This window comes from Argiope bruennichi, chromosome 7, assembly GCF_947563725.1.
Source record: "Argiope bruennichi chromosome 7, qqArgBrue1.1, whole genome shotgun sequence".
Classification (NCBI taxonomy): Eukaryota; Metazoa; Arthropoda; class Arachnida; order Araneae; family Araneidae; genus Argiope; species Argiope bruennichi.
The window spans coordinates 74,506,459-74,523,936 of NC_079157.1; the positions used below are offsets into that span (position 1 = coordinate 74,506,459).

Here is a 17,478-nt window from a genome sequence, read left to right on the forward strand (position 1 = left end):
ATGAAGAAATTCTTGTTTTTTTAGAACTGAACTTATTTGCTAGTGTCTTTCATTTTATTACAGGATTGCAATTAACTTAAAGTGCTGAATTCATTTTGTAAAACCTAACGATATACAGACAATATTTACTAAAATTTTCCTTCTATTTTGAGTCTCTAGTCCGAAATAGTAAACATGAAACTATTTGAAGTTACTACACAATTTTTTTAAAAAAAAGAGCCTAAAGTCAATATTATTATTATCAAACTGTCAAAAGCATATAAATGAAAGTGGGAAAAAATAATTATTTGAATTTTATAATAATAATAATAACAATAAGTATCTTTAAAACAATTTAAAATTAATTTTCAGAAAATTATTAAATTTTTTTAAAAAAAAATTCAAGAAAATAAAATTCGAATCGCTTAAAGGTTTATTTTTAAAATAGATTAGCGAGTTTTTGTGTTGTTATGTATACTAAATTTTTTAATTGATTAAAATGATAAAATTTGATAACATTTTAATTAAACAAAAATGTAATGGGATTAATGGAATTGAATTAAAAATAAATGGTAGAAAATTAAATAAAAAAATAATTTTCTTCCATCTACTGCTTAAAAAATTAATTATATACCGAATTACATATTGGCATTCGGCCCCAATATTCTGTCCTATTACATTCCGTGCATAACACGTAAGACTCACATGGCATCTCAAATTTTTACTGCAATTGTCATACTGTCATTGTCGGTTAATCCCTGGCATGCAGTTAATTCATACATACCTGAAATCGAATATGCATTTTGGAATCGTAACTTTTTGGACCAGAGACCCAAGTTTAACCCGGAACTACAACTGTAGTCACACGATCACACATTAAATTTCACTTACTTAAATCATTTAATTTTTGAGCTAATGCGTTTTCATGCGTGGAAAATACAGACCAACAGAGGATTTGGTTAAAAATTTGTTGAAAATCTACATTTTAGATGCGACATCGGTGCGCCAAATTCTTTCCGTTTTGTATTTATGATTTTTACTTATACTCGGACAGCAGGACAGACAGACTTAATCAGAATGGATTTCGTTTCAAATTTTATAGATAGTCTTAAGTTTATGTATCATATTTTACCGTCTAATTCCACGCATTTTATGATTATGTCCACAAAACACGCAGTCGGACAAAAATCCAAAAATATGTTTTTCGTATTCAGGAAAATCTGAAATGAAGAGATTGTCAAAATCTCGAGCTCGAAATTTCTGATAAATACAGTATTTCTCTTTTGTATATGTTCACATATGAGAAAGGAAAAGTGCGTTTATAAAAAATAGCGTCTATTCTAACTGGAAATAAATGGTAAAAGTGAGTCGTCGCAGAGAAGATAGGAACAAAAGTTAAATCGTATTTTAAATTATTTTTATGTTATATTGATTTTTAAAGGGTTTGCATAAACTCGTAAGAATTCAAATACCCATGCTTTCATTTTAACAAACAGTTACAATATTTGATTAAACGAAAAAGAGAATATTCTTCTTTTATTTTCCTTTACATTTTTTAAAAATCTGATACATTTATTTATGAATAATTCTGATCCGAACATCAAAAGTCGCAGGTGTTTTAAAAGTAAAAATAAACCTGAAAATTGAAGGAAATATCAAGCTTTAAAAACCCAATGAAAGTATAACAATTATAAATTCTTGTTATTTAGGGCCAAATTTACAACAATACAATAAAAATTATTTTCCCTAGAATTTTATGTTATACGCTGAAGAAATATTCAAGGAAACTACTTAAGTTTAAAATTAAAAATTGAAATTGAAATTAAATTTTTGATTTAAATTAAACTTTTATTTAAAAATTTTGAATATTGCTAAAAACACAGACGAAACATCGAAAAGACTGTAGAAGCGAAAACGCTTATTCCAAGATCTGTTACATTTTTTTCCTACTTATCATTTCCTATTTTTTATGAATTCCATTTCAAACCACAGAAACCGCAGATATCTTCAAGGTAAGTAAAATTCGGCGATTTAATTGAAGGAAGCACATATTATAGGGCATTGCTCTATCTTTAAAAATATATTGAAATCGTTACGATGATAATTGCTGTTATTTTTAAATGTTTCACTTATGGTGATATTTTTTTTAAATATCTTTTATTGAATTTTATATCAAAGGCTGAATATTTATTTTACAATCTTTAAAAAATATCATTTACTGAACTCTATATGGAAATTCAAGAATTATCTAATGAAATATTTCGAATTTTAACAGCTATTAATTTATACCATCTAAAAAAAAAGATTTATCCTGATTATTAACTAAAATCAAAATGCTTTCACAAATAAAGCATACGAATTGCTATAAAAACGACAGATTTTAAAATTCATATTTCAAAAAATTTTAGGATTGAAGAAAGGACTCCATAAAATTAAAATACTTTCACCTACTGTATTCCAATACCAAACGATTAACTTCCTTAAACGATAAAAACTTTTATTTTAAATGGACTAATTTTCTTTCCAATAACAAATTTTAATCAACTAATTAATTTGAACTTTGTCTGAATGCATCGTATGAACGAATGCTTTCATTAATTACCAAACGCTTCAAATAATCGTAGTTGAATTAAAACAAGCAGACGATCATTAAGTAAATGATTCGGTAAAAAGTATTAACTGATATTTTCCAGCTAATGACTAACAAATACAGCTATTTTAATCGAAATTACGTTAAACTATATTCCAGGCTACAAATAATGTTCCATATTATATAATATCATAACCATATTGCAAATATTGTTTAATACAACACAATATAATATAATATTTGTGTGCTATTAGGAATATAAATCATTTTAAATTTACTTGAATAATTGTCAGGACTATTTATTAGGATATTATGATACACATCATAGTTTACTCTATTAATCGCCTTTGTTTATAATTAGATTACTTTTGAGATTTTTCAAATTTTATTTCTTGAATTTTTGTTTTTCTAGTTCATAAACTGTTGTTTATATGTATATCTATCACCTGAAAATAATATCAATGAAAACCCCATATTGATTTTCTAAAAAAGATTCTGTAAGATCTGAGAAGGCTATTTTTAAATATTTGGCTCGCTTTAATTAATGACGAATAATTTGTATTTTTTGGAAGATAACCGACACACTCACGTATGTTAAATTTTTCAGAATTTAAATATCTTATAAATTTGTTTATTCCAAATCGATTCATTATGATGTCTTCAGAATGCAAAATATTAATTCAAGGCTGGTATTTTTAACTCTGATTGCTGGAAAATGGCATACATTTATCTGCAATCTATTATAGGAAATACGAGCAAAATTCAAAAATGATTCTCGATTATTACTGATATTCGAATGACTTCACACGCGGGAAACCGTGAGCAAAACGTTGCTTTAACCGTTATAAAAGAGCATAAAAAAAACCCGACTAAACACTGTTGTATTACAAATCGTTTCATTATTCCAGACACGGAAATGGGCATATAAAAACTTCCATGAATCTTTAATATACGAAAGGAAGCTCAAAAAGCACGAGGAAGTGAATTTCGAACAACAGCCATTTGATAGATGTTAACGGCCCAACATCCGCTAGGAAACAACGATGAATCCCGAAAAGATTTAACTATGACGTTTACTATTTGCAAACCGTTACCTCAATAAAATGGGTCGTAGAATATTTAAAACGAAAAATATTTGTTTTTCCAACAGCAAATTTTAAGTAATAAAGTAGTTTTAAAACTCGGGTAACATATCGTTGGATCAAATTCAAACACTTGATTGTTTAACATTTTTAGAACAATTCGTATTCGAATAAGAACAGGCAGACGATATTTAATTAAATGACTCACTAATGTAGCGGTAATCGGCAGTTAAAGCTTTTTGTTCCGTAGCTGTTGAACTTTTTATTATAAATCATTTTGCTCATTAGAGCATTAAATTTCTCCTTCTTTGTATTTGAATTAAAAATAATGTTCTCAATTTTTTCAAGAGTTTTGTTTTATTTATTTTGTTTTATATTCTTTTACAGATGGCTGTACTTTAATATGCATAAATGAAAGTTAGGAATTATTTTTAAAGGTATAAATTATTTGTTTGTTGGATTTAGTCTTAATAGATAATACCATTAAAAAGTTTTTCTTGGTCTTATCTAATTGCTATGCCCTCTCAGGAATTCCAGTTATGACTTTGCACTGTTAATATGATTTTTTTTATTGATTAGGCAAACAAATGAATAAAAAATTTTGATGTAGATATGAACGAAATTAATTTTTCGAATTGTTTTTATTTTTTCGAATTGTTTTTAACAATAAATTAACAATTCATAAAAAAGGGAAAACGTTGGTATTTAGAGAAAGTAGAATTAGATTATATGAAAATATCATAATATGAATTTTCCGGAATGATTATAAAATATTATATTCTTTTACTGAATTAAATCGCATTGTACTGCTTCGAACATATTTCTAACAATTTTTTTAATACAATATATTCTATTTAACATGTATGTATACATATTTTGAGAAATTGATGCAAATATTGTGAAATTTTTATCAATAATAAACAATTTGCTTTCAATTAATTTGATAAAGTTTCAACATTCAACTGCAATGATTCTAATATGCTTCTAACAATTTTTTTGAACACAATATATTCTATTTAGCATATATGTTTACATATTTTGAGGAATTGGTGCAAATATTGTGAAATTTTTGACAATAATAAACAATTTGCTTTCAATGGATTTGATAAAGTTTCAGCATTCAACTGCACTGCTTCTAACAATTTTTTTGAACAAAATATATTCTATTTAACATGTACGCTTATATTTTACTTATTTTGAGGAATTAATGCAAATATTGCGAAATTTTTGACAATGATAAACAATTTGTCAGCATTGAATTTCTTGAAGTTTCGAGAATTCGAAATTAAATTTGAAAGGCACTGATAATACAAATTCCAGAAATGTATTACATTTTTCGAAAGAATTTCACATTTTTGTACATTCGTTTTCATCTTCTATGTCTGATTCTATAAATTAAAATAATATAAACAAATGTTCCACTAGTCTAGGTAAAACCACGAAACTGATTCATATAAATAAGCAAATTTTAAAATAGAATGAAACGTATAAATCTTGTCAAAAGAAGAGAGCATTTTTATAGCTTTGATCAGTCTTTCCGAAGCAATAGAATTCGTTCGTCATTCAAGCACTTTGACCCTTTGCACTTCCAGGTCCAATTTCGCGAAAACCGGAAAGCTGAGCCCCGAATTCACTGTCGAGGCCGCCCCCAGCAATCATGTCAAGTTTGTCCCTGAGGTCCGTGCCCCGCTAGCATCCACAAACAAACAGCTATTGAATTCTTGTCAAGCCATTTGTCATAGTTGAAGCGTGCAGACGCTCTGATGTCGGAACACTAATTTTACCTTCCTGTTTCCGGTGGAATTGCACATTTTGTGCCTAACTTTTAACTATGCATTTAAAGGAATGTTTCTTTTATCTTTCTTTTTAAATGTTTTATAGCAAACAAATGGCCATTGTAATGGATGTGTTTAAAGATATTTAAACAGTAAATGGATAAAAGAATTCTAAACTTTTTAACTGTTTTGTAGTAAACAAATGCCCATTGTAATGGATGTGTTTAAAGATATTCAAAGAGTAAATGGATAAAAGAATTCTGAACGAAGACTCCGGATATTTATCTATTTTTTTTTTCACCATTAGTGGTTTGATTTTTAGGTACATTTTGTGATTAGTATCTATTGCTCTGTAAGCTAAGTAGCAATGAAAATCCATTAGTTGGTTCAGTATAAAGCAGATTTTTTACAAGTCAAAATATGAAATTAATATTAAATTAGATCAAGTAAAATTTTGATAATAGCAAAATATTTCTTGATTCATCATTTGATTTCAAAATGCTCTAAACATCCCAAAAATAATTCAGAAAACAACATACGGAGACTAAATATTTACCTTGTCCTTAGACTATCAGCACTCATTTTATTACAAAATAAAGAGATAAAAAGATTAAATCTTGTGAATTAAAAAAAAAAGTTCCTTGGTAACTTAACTTAAAAGATAAAATATTTTCTATTTAGGAAAAAAGATAAACTTAAATGGTTCATATTTACATTAAATGAACAAGGGATTTCGAATAAAAATAAATATCTCACCAAAAAAATTATTCAGCAATATTTCTATATTATAAAAATATCGATTATCAAGCAATTAAAAGCCAATCTAATAAATATTTATATCAATATTAAAAGAGAATGAGTATATGTCTGTGTGTGAGTATTTTGCCACTGTACGGAATGGATTACTTGAGTTAAAGCAACCGAATTTGGTACAGATATACTTTGGAGGATAGGAATGTGCAATTCAAGGAATTGAATAATTAAAAATAAACAAGTTGTGTTGCTTTCTTTCGATAATTGTTGAAAATAATACAGCACTAAACTTATTTTTACAATAATTTAAAATTTAATAAAAATGTAATTTTTAATTATAGCAATTAAATTGTCTACATTAAATGACTTTTCTTAAATTTGGATAGTCCACAAATTTTTTTTTTTTTTGTATATAATTTCCAGTGATTGATTTCATTGCTGTAACGAAATTCAAATCAGTTTCATTGTTCCACAAATTTTTTAATAGCGTGAGTGTCTTTCATTGTTAAAATTCAAAGAAGAAAGATTCTGTTAATTATTAGCACAAGTTACATGAGGAAGAAATTTATATCATCGCCACTGACGGATTAAGCATTTTGTAGTCCTAGCAATGCACATTGTGAAGTCCCACTTTTAATGTATTAGTAATTTAATTTCATGTTCTCAGCATATTTTTAACATATGAAAGTTTAATCTTTTTCATTTGTTAATTTTATGAAAACTCGTCAGTTTTTATCTATTTTTAAGCACATCAAACTGTTTCGCGTCCATATTTTTACACAATACCATAGAGACAGAGACTTCATGTTTGTAAATATTCAAATTACTAAGTGAAAGTAATAAGTCATGTAGGGGCCTGGCGAATTATATTTGATAAAATATTATACAAACATTTTATAATTCATAAATAATTTAATCATAAATTATATTTTTACAAACTGATTTATGTGGAAAATAGGAGAAAAAAAAAACATCTTTTAATCGCCCCCCACCCAATCTGGTTCATAATCAGATCGCTCCAGAAAGTGTCCAATTTGAAATAGTTTACCAAAATATTTAAGTTTTTAATAACACTGTGATGTCATGGGACTCGATTCCACTAAATTCGTGTTCTAAATTCCTAATGTTCATGCACACAAGAAACAAGAACCAAACAGAAAACAGATATGAATTCATGAAAAGAAACTAGTGTAATATCTGTCACGATTTGATGTTTAAAAATATTTTGTTGAGGGTATCATGATTTCCAATCAATCTTTTGTACAATCGACTGATTTTATCTTATAAGAAGTGTCCCAAAATTAACGAAGATTTGAATTTGCCACCATTCATGCAGTAATATGTTGAAAACTCTATTAAAAGGCTGATTTAGCATGCGGCAGCTGATAGTTTAGGGGTTGTAAAAAATGGAGCGTTATACAATGGAACAACGTGTTAACGCAATGTACCGTCCTTCGCTCAATTGAAATCAAGTCGCTCTGGAGCCAAATTTGTTCGAACCTCTTCGGCTTTATTGGAACTTCAACTGAAGGGAGCTGGGCTTCGATGATATGAAAAGAAAGGATGAGACGAGAGAAAGGAGAGACTTTGGTTTTTGCACTGTGTGATGGCCGAATCCTGAACTCTTTATATTTAGCGATTTTAAATTAGTTTGGTTTTGGAAACCCTAGAGATTTTAAAATGTTAAACCTGTTTTTTATTTATGTTTAATTTTAATTGTGTCTATATCTGTGAATAAATGTCTTGTATGTTTTTAAAACTATGTTTTCCTTCTCAAGACATTACAGCAAGATTTGAATTTAAAAAAAAATTAATTAATTTTCATATTTTTATTGAATTGTAAAATACGCAAGATAGGATTACATATGAAATAACACATATGGCACGGGTTTACTGGCACATACGCACTCTTTTGTCGAAAATTCTCTATGATCATTTTGCATAAATGAGGCTCAATTTCGTTGACACAGATTTGAATTTCCTCCTGCAATGTACGCGTGCTTTTGGGCTTGTGGGCATAGACTTTTGACTTCAAATAACACCATAATGGTGCTAAATTAGATGATCTAGGAGGCCAATTCTCAAATGTTATAATTGTGGCCGCCAGACTTTTATTATTTTTAAAATCTTGTCCAACAATGAAAACACGCTGTTCTATCGCGTAACACTCCCTTTTTACGAACCCTAAACTATTCAGCTGTCAAATGGTTTTATATTAGGGTTGCTAACATTTCACTACACGAATGGAGGCAAATTCAAATCTTGCGTTAATTTTGGGACACCCTTTAGATAACAATCAATTGATCAATCTACATCAATCAATCTATATTAAATATAATCATTATTCCCAGCGAATCATAATAAGTAGTCAATGAACAAATCTAAATTTTGCACAAATCCAGTTTAAGCATTTCCAGTTAAGATTAAAAATTAAAAATTGCAGAAATGAAAAAATAACAGTTTCAATTCCCTTTAACAGAATTCAATTCCCTTTTTAAAATAGTTTTTCATTTCATGGAAATCCATGAATGAAATTCATATCAAAGCATCTGTTCTGAAAAAGCTTAGGTCAGTCATTTTCTATTACTATATTTACGCTTGAGATGCAATGAACCGATGAACTGAAACGAAAGTAATATTCAGAGATCCCCCCTCCTTAGAGAGACATTTTGAACTTGGACCAGTTTTCTCAGAAGAGATTTTCTAGACTGAATGTAGCGGAAATGAAAGTTACATCCAGCATTCGAATGTTTCTCGATTTTTTTTAAGCATTTATTTATTATTAGTGAGTCAAGTCTAAACATGATCCGTTAGACAATTTCTTATTAGTTGGATAAGATATACATTTTCTGTTGGAGGAAAACCCCAAATGATGTGGAAATTATGTTTTATGTTATTTGATTCATTAAATGTATAGCTGAAAATATTATGAAATCTAAATTTTTTTGTACATTCATTAGTTATGTTTATTAAAATTATTTTGATACCCTAAAATTTTAAACAAAAAAAATTTTATCCTTTCAGACCAAATCTGATAGAGTTATTAATATTAAAAAAATGTTTATTTTAACCATTTCAAGGGATCGTTCCAGGAAAACCTGACAATTAATGCATAATGTTTCCAAGAGGTGGTCGTTGCTTGGACTAAAATAATAGTTAATAATACATTTTTATTCAAAATGCTATTTGTAAAGAATATTTTATTGACTATATAAAATTTCGTATTGTCATCAACAATTCGTTTATTAATTTAATCAACGTAAAATACCATTATTTATATCATTTAAAACAGTAGGAAGTATATGTTTATCCTAAACAGTTTAGAAATTAGTTACAAAAAGATTGGAGAGATTGTACAACTTGTTTTATAACACTAAGTTATTAGAAATGAAATTCATTATTCATAACATTACGGATAAAAATCTAATCTATCATATGAACTATGGATTCTAGGATATCGAGAAAGAATTTAAGATAAAATGTCCAAAAATCGCGAATTAGAATAACAAGGAAAGCAATTCATGAAATAAGCAAAATTCAGTATCCATAGTATGATAACTCAATAATAGTTATGATGTATAACTTTTAAGAGTTAAGTGGTATAAGGTCTCTCATCATATAAAAAATTGTCCTAAACACCCAAATATTAGTACATGCAATTATAATAATACATGTAAATACATGTAAACATTATACATGCCAACTACTGAATTCTGTGGTTTAAAAATTGTCAATTTACTAGATTTTTTTTTTGCATTAATCGCAATGTGCATGAGAGAATTTATATTAAATTTTATATTTCCATTAGTATAAATAAATTTAAAAAGTATTCTTAACTATATATTTATTGTTACATATTCAAGTATTTGAAATTCCAAATGAGATATTTCTTTATTAAAAGAATTGTGTTTCAGATTCATGGAAATGCTTTATCGATTAACCTGAATAAAAATAATTAATTCTAATATTATAGAAAAATTTGAAGCAATTTTGACAAATTCTTCAACAACGTATAAGTATTTTTTTGACCATTGCAACCTTCTTTATAGTTCCTCAACAATGTCTGCTTTATAAAAAATATTAAAAAAGCTTGAAAAGCTTCGATATCTTGCAGATAGCTTGAGAGATATATTACCTTGTTCCTGAACTAAAAAATAAGCTGTATTTCTGACAATTTTTAAATATATGGGTTTCGACTCATAAAAGCATGAAATTTTCAATTTTCTTCGCATAGTGAAGCATCAAAACAATTATAGAATATTTTTAATGAATATTTTGCTTATTCTATAATTCAGGAAATATAGAATATATAGAAATATTTATACAAACTTTGAACAAAAAATATGCATTAATTTTTAATTTTTTTTCGTAAGGTAATTCTGCCTAAATTTATAATTCGAGGAAACAGCATTTAAAGATATAAAATAGCATTAAAAAACGTGTATTTTACAAATATAAAGATGGACTTAATTTCCCAAAGGAAGAAATATGCTCAAATAGTTTTATGAAGAAAACTGTTCAAAAATTATATTATGTTTTTAAAAAAATATTTAATATTTTTCATTAAAAAAAATCCATTTTTAAATCAATTTTAAAGGATTTACGTAGTATATTAGTTTAAATACGTAGTCAATTCTCATAACAAAAATAACAAAATAATGAATTAATTTAAGAATTTTTATATGTAATGTACGAAGTACTTACATATAAACGTAGAGCTCTCCTTTTGTTCAACCGACAGTTAATCTCAACTTCCACGGCCACGCAATACTTTTTGCGTCGTCGCCTACGTATCCCAAATAACATCCTCCTAATATTTTATGGAAGCACTCAGAAGCACAAATAAAGATCCATTCCAAAAGAACCATCCATCGTCGTCAATAAATTTTTAACAAGTAGTACAAAACTGCACGATAGCAATGTTAAAACTATGAAGCCAATATAATTTTTAAAAGGACACAATAAATAAAATAAAAAATAGTGGTCTGAAGTCATCGAGGATAGATGGTAAGTCCACTGGTGTTGCTGTCACAATCAGGTTCAAGTATTTCACAAATGGTTCATCGGTTATGTCTTCTTCTATTATTTTTTCGAAGATTTCTCAAATAATGGCTTAGAAACCGAGCGAGGTATCTTAAAAGATACCTTACATTTCCATAATAGTAATCACATCTGGACAAACATTGGGCATACCCTAAAGATACGCCGCCACACATTGTGACTTATTGCGTAGATAAACTTCTATTGACTGACAAATTTTGCTTTTAAGTTCAAAAAATAGTTTTTATAAGTTTTCACTGTATCCAAATAGATGAAATCTTCATGTAAATCCAATTTGTATAAAATTATGCTGAATAGCTTCTTAATGGATGAATTAATTTTTTTTAACAAAATCTTTTAACTTGCTAAATGTATCCAGTGATGATGAATTCAACCAATTGTCCAAATAACACTTTGATATGTCAATATAAGTGTTGAAGTCTACACATACAGGGCTGTTGATTTCTTCAAATATTATCTACTAATGAATGAATGAAATTGAGAGTAGATGAAATCAGGTTCACTATTGAAATGGCAACATAAATTCCATCATATCAGAATCGCTGGAAGTTCAAATCCCCAAATACTTTCTTCGAGTTTCAAAAGAGGACTAAAAGCTGATAAAAAAAAAACAATTTCCAATCCAAATTCACTATCATTTTCCGCCGAAATCACACTCTTACAGACTTCCTTTTTACTATCTGTCTACATCTCCATTCCATAAGGATGACTCGAAGATCGACTGATTTCTCACAAAATTCCTGTGATAATCTCAAAAATCCAGTGAAAGAAAGAATTCCTCAATCCAACAAAATCCGGCAACAAATCCAGGGATAAAAAATAAAAAAACAACAGCGATAAAGGAATCCGTCTAAACTGTGTCAAACGTTTGTGCCTGTGACACCATGTCATCCAACCATGCACCACTAAAGAAAGCCATGTAAAAAAGAACGCTCGGTTTGAGCAATTGTCACAATGGCATCTTCAGAAAGGAAACCGTTATACTTCCTCACAGGTGAGCAGGACATTAGGAGCCAGGCATGCTTATCTCGTGTCAGATAATGTCGCGTGTGTCATGTCCTGTTCCGATGGTATCCATCCTGTGTTGGGGTCGACGGAGTCCTTTCACAACAAGTGGCTGCATGCTCTGATTTCTAGAAATGATTACAGCGCTAGGAATTTTTAAATACTCCCGGTTATGGTAGAGGAATTCCCTTTGTTGGAGGTAAGTGTAGCGTTGGACAGAAAGACATTTGGGGAAAAAACCTGTTGAAAGGGCGAGTTATGCTGTGACACTTGTAATCGAATTTGCGCTTTCAAGGATAGTTGAATGAAGTTAGGGAAGAAAGAGTGGAATTTAGACACAAGAAAATAAGTTAGGGTTTTAAAGTTCTCTTAAGGCTTGATTTAAAAAAAAAGAAAAGATAGGATATTCTAATCAGCAATTAAACTCGTGGAATAGAACAGAATGAGATTTGAATGAGAATGAGACAGAATGAGATAAACAAATGAAAATTTGTAAAAGAAGGTAAATGTGAAATCGACTAAGTGATAATAATATACAATGCGGTTTCTAAACACCAATGCTTTTATTTTTTCAAAAAATTGAATTTTTTTAAAGAGAGGGTGTTTTAATCAGAAATTAAGGTCTTGAAATAGAATAGAATGAAAAAAAAAGATTCGTTATGTAAACAAATGATAATTTTTAAATGAAGGCAAATGCGAAATCGTCGAACTGAAAATAATATATAATTTTATTTCCAAACACCAATACTTTCATTTTTTTTTAAATGTGAGTAAAACTGATGCTTAAATTTTTAATTGAAAAGATTTTAATCTTCTTCAGAATTTGTTAACCAATAGGATACACGAAAAAAAGGACATAAAAAGGCTAGCTATTGAAACAAAAGAAGCAAGTAAAGAAAAGCAGTTAGTATTAAAAAAATTAAAAGTAGCAAGTATTAAAATCAGAGAAAAAAATGATATCACACCGAAAATTCTATTTTGTGAACTTTAAAGTAATGCAAAAAAAAAAAAAAAAATTAAATTATGAATTTTAAGTTATTGAAGTAAAAAACGTTAAAAATTTGATTTTTTTTCAATTAAAATTTTAGCATGAATAAAAATTCAATAGCAAAGACAACAAAAGATAGCAACGTTGTAAGATATTTTTATATTTTGAAAAAAAAATATTAAAATTAGAGAAAGAATTATACGATATCCAACTGAACAGCTTATTTTTTAAACTTTAAAGTAAAAAATGTTTTATGAGCTTCAAATTATTGAGATAAAAACATTAAAGTCTTGATTCATTTTTAATAGAAATATCAGTCATAATCTAGATAAACCCTTTGTTAGTGTGCATATTCTATCCAAGAAGTAACTATCTACAAACTGAAGCAGCTCTGGATTCAATCGTCTGCCCAGCAGAAACGTTAGAATGATTTTTTTTATCATACATATTACATAACGGAATTAATGGATAGTATGTCAGCTTATAAACATTATCTTATTAAAATAATGTATTGTTCTTAAAAACAGAAAAATACGCATGATTAGCATGAAATTTATTTGATATTTACATTTTTAAAATTACAAAACTGTGAGTCAAATTCAGCAAATTTTCATTGGCCGTAATCACGATCAATATTGGGTGGATCCTAAACACTTTAAAAACTAAGCAATAATAAAACTTTTCCATTCTATTCAACAAAACAATTAATTTGTTTAAATATTTCTTCTTTCTGCTCTTTTAAAATTTAGATAAAGTAAAAAAATTCAGAAAAATTGATAGGAAATATTCGAACAAAGTGTATACAATTTTATTTAACATTTTGACATGATGTTAACAATCGCTGTGAAACTTACAATTTGTAGACTAATTGTTAAAGCCTATTCAGAAAGTTAAATTCCCATTTGCTTTGATTGAAATAAGATTATTCCATCATTTATCATAAAATTTTATGAAAATATGGGAAGTTTGTAGTAAGAAAAACAAGTATTAAAAATGCTGTAATCAATCTTTTTAAATAAGAAAATAAATAAAAAGATAATTTTATTTTATTTTGTTGATAACATTTTAATCTTGATTGGTTTATTCGAGAATTCCATGAAAGTAATTTTCTTGGTATAAATCTAACAACATATATTTGTAATTAGTTCTTTAATGTGAAAATCATTTAACGTAGTAAAAAAAAAAAAAAAAACGGCAAACGATATTTCCTTTCCAGAACAAATAAATGAATATGGTAATGCATCCTGCAAAAAAAATATATTTCGATATTTCCGAATATGTGACAATCAATCAATCTTAACGGTACTGATGAAGAAATGATAGGAAAACCTTTGACTGGAAATTACAGCCATACCATTGTCAGGTTTGCAAAATAGCTCTTCAAATATGTTTATTTTTGCAAAATAAAATAAACTATAGATTATTTTTAGAATGCATATTTTTACTTCCGAGTAATTGGAAAAATGTGATTTTTTTTTTCTGTGAATAGGGTTATTTTATAAAGGTGATTACAAACTAATATTTTGGAAGCAGAAAATGTAAGTGTTGTCTGTAATAATATAACAAAAGAAATGTTTTTGTTTTTGTTATTGAAGGAAAACTACTTTCGTTTAAAAAGCAAATGACTCACAATAAGATAGTTTTATAACACAAAATGGGAAATAAATATAAAACTAGGCGGGAGGGTTCTCTTCAACTTTCTAGATACTCTCTAAGAAAGTTTTTATCCCCCCTTCCCCGCATAAACCTATGATTCTTGGGTGTGAAGGTCGTGAATGCCTTGCATAACATTTAAAACAATAGTTACGATCTTGGTGTAACTATTTACGATCTAAATTTTTAATGAATCTAGAGTGCGATTTTCGGTGATTAATAAATGACATGCAAGTTAATACACAATTGCCTGAAAATAGAATATAAATTTTGGATGATAATTTTCTAACCAATTAAAAACAAAATTTGTTACATAAACACAACTGTAGTCTCAAAATCACATGCCAAATTTCACACATTTAGAGCGTTGCATTTTTGAGTTATTGCGTTTATATGCACGGAAAAATACATATAGTCAACCTCTTATCAGATTTGATTCAAAATTCGATATGGATCTACATTATGGATGTTAAGCATGAGGTTTCAACATTTTTCTATCCAGATCTTTATGTTTTATCGAAGTGTTCACTTGTACTTAAATAGCCAGAAAAACATATTTACTTTGAATGTATTTCATTCTAAATTAGATAAAAATGTGCAAATTTGGGGGAGAAAATCGAATATACATTTTGGATTCATATACCAAATTTCATCGGTCTAGCTCCAAGCGAGTTCTCATGTTCACAGAGAGACATAATTCCACAAATATGTTTTTCGGATTTAGGGAGTCTCCAGTTCAAATTTTTTGACTATCAATCCAAATTTTCATGCCACACCAGAGGGGTATCATTTGCCCTGATGGTATTTGTTATGTACGAAATCCATTTGCTAGGTGTTTCGTAGGTAAAATAGGGTTTTGAATCTGGAACCCTCTGATCATTGAATCGAAATCTTCCCACCAGGTCCTCGTAGGAAACAGACACATTCTCTGTTATTTATGTCTGTGATATTAAATACAACATGTCATAGACATTATTTAGTCTATTATATAGACACGAACTATGAATGACATAAATTTGATACAGGATTGATGCATTTGGCACATATACCTTGGAGGGGAAGGGGGAATATAAATCTAAAAACTATTATTATTTTCAAAACTTTAAATTTCAAGCAATTAAAATTTGTGCAAGATTTCGTCTTTTTCAGTAATAATTCCCTAAAATATTATAAAACAAAAATGACTTTTATAACAATTTAAAAATAAAAATACATCTTTTTAATTATAGTAATTTAACTGTCGCAAGAAAAATGCTTGAAAAATTTATCAATTTAAAAAGATTTTTTTTTTACATAATATTTTTTAACAATAGTTTTTTAATATTGAAAAGAAATTCAAACCGTTTTCATTGTTTCATCAATTTTTTTTCAATATTGAAAACTATGAAAGAAAGATTTTGCTTATTATTTTCTCAGTTAATTAGCTAAATTAGAAAGTGAAATTAAAATTCTCAGAAAGACAACAAGCAATTAACTAAATGAATTATGCTTTTAATTGAACTACAATGGCGTGGGATTTGATACTATTAGGAAGGTTTACGTCCACAGAAACAAAAAGAAGAACGGATATAAAACTTTTAAAATACTATGGTTTTATATTTATAATACTTTGATGCTTAAAAATATTGGGGGGGGGTGTGTGTAAGAAGTTTAAGTGAAATTGAACATTACCAATATTAACAGCCAGCCAATTAGTTGCAAAAAGTGGCTAATGTTAAATAAATTGAAAATGTTTTAAAAAACAGATTATATGAATATATAATTTTAAATAAATAGAAAATATTTTATTTGTTAAAAACAGCTCAAAATAGAAAATATGAGGCCTAACCCAAATAAACATTGAGTAGTTTCTGAAGTTGTCTTTGTTATAATCAATCATTCAGTTTCGAAACATGAGTGGTCAAAGCAAGAATTTAAAAATAAAACATTTATCCTCGTGGGTGGCATTGGTGATTATGTTTTTCTTTCCTCAAATAGTGATAATTTGACGATTTGAAAATAAAACTCACAACAAAAAGCCCCAGTTGTATTTAAATCAGTTATTAAGTTCACTGCGCTTTTAGTAGGCGATCACGTACTGAGTGCATGGCAATGAGATTCAATGACAGATACTGAACATCAAACATGACATTTCATCTGCCAATACATCAGTACGTCAACATTTTGTGATTTGAATTGTATTGGATCATCTGCCCGTTTCGTCGGATTTGAAGCCAAAAGCAATAGCTCCGTACACGTTTTGTTGATTCTTTCAAAAATTAAGCGGAATAGAATAATCTCGATGGCAAAGTAAAGGACAAAGTTAAATAAGTGAAGTATGCAGGGCTATTGCAGAGGAAAATGAAATTTATATCTTTATGTTTACGGAAGAACATCAACTGGAATATACATTCCACGACTTTTTATTTTTTCGTATACGTGATATAGAGAAAGTATAGCAAATGTCAAAAAATTCGAGCTTAAGATTTTGATGAAATTGTACGTTTTAGACCCTCCTGAGTTCGAAAAACATGCTGTCTGTCTGTAACAAAGATAACTCTAAAATGTTTTGAGCTAGAAGCTTAAAATTTGGTATACGGCTTTTATACAAAA

At 28.1% G+C, this 17,478-nt stretch overlaps 1 protein-coding gene across 2 annotated transcripts in view; it reads right to left on the reverse strand.

The window, feature by feature from the left end:
* The window catches only part of LOC129976302 (rho GTPase-activating protein 45-like), a 289,876-nt gene that overhangs the window by 187,686 nt on the left and 84,712 nt on the right, over window positions 1–17,478 (reverse strand). Inside the window, exon 1 of one of the 2 annotated variants that reach the window (XM_056089799.1) lies at window positions 10,884–11,016. The exons of the other annotated variant lie outside the window; for it this stretch is intronic. Within the exon in view, the coding sequence (XP_055945774.1) occupies window positions 10,884–10,985 (102 nt within the window). The 5' untranslated portion in view covers window positions 10,986–11,016. Of the gene's footprint in view, window positions 1–10,883; window positions 11,017–17,478 lie in introns of those variants that run through there. 2 annotated transcript variants of the gene reach the window in all.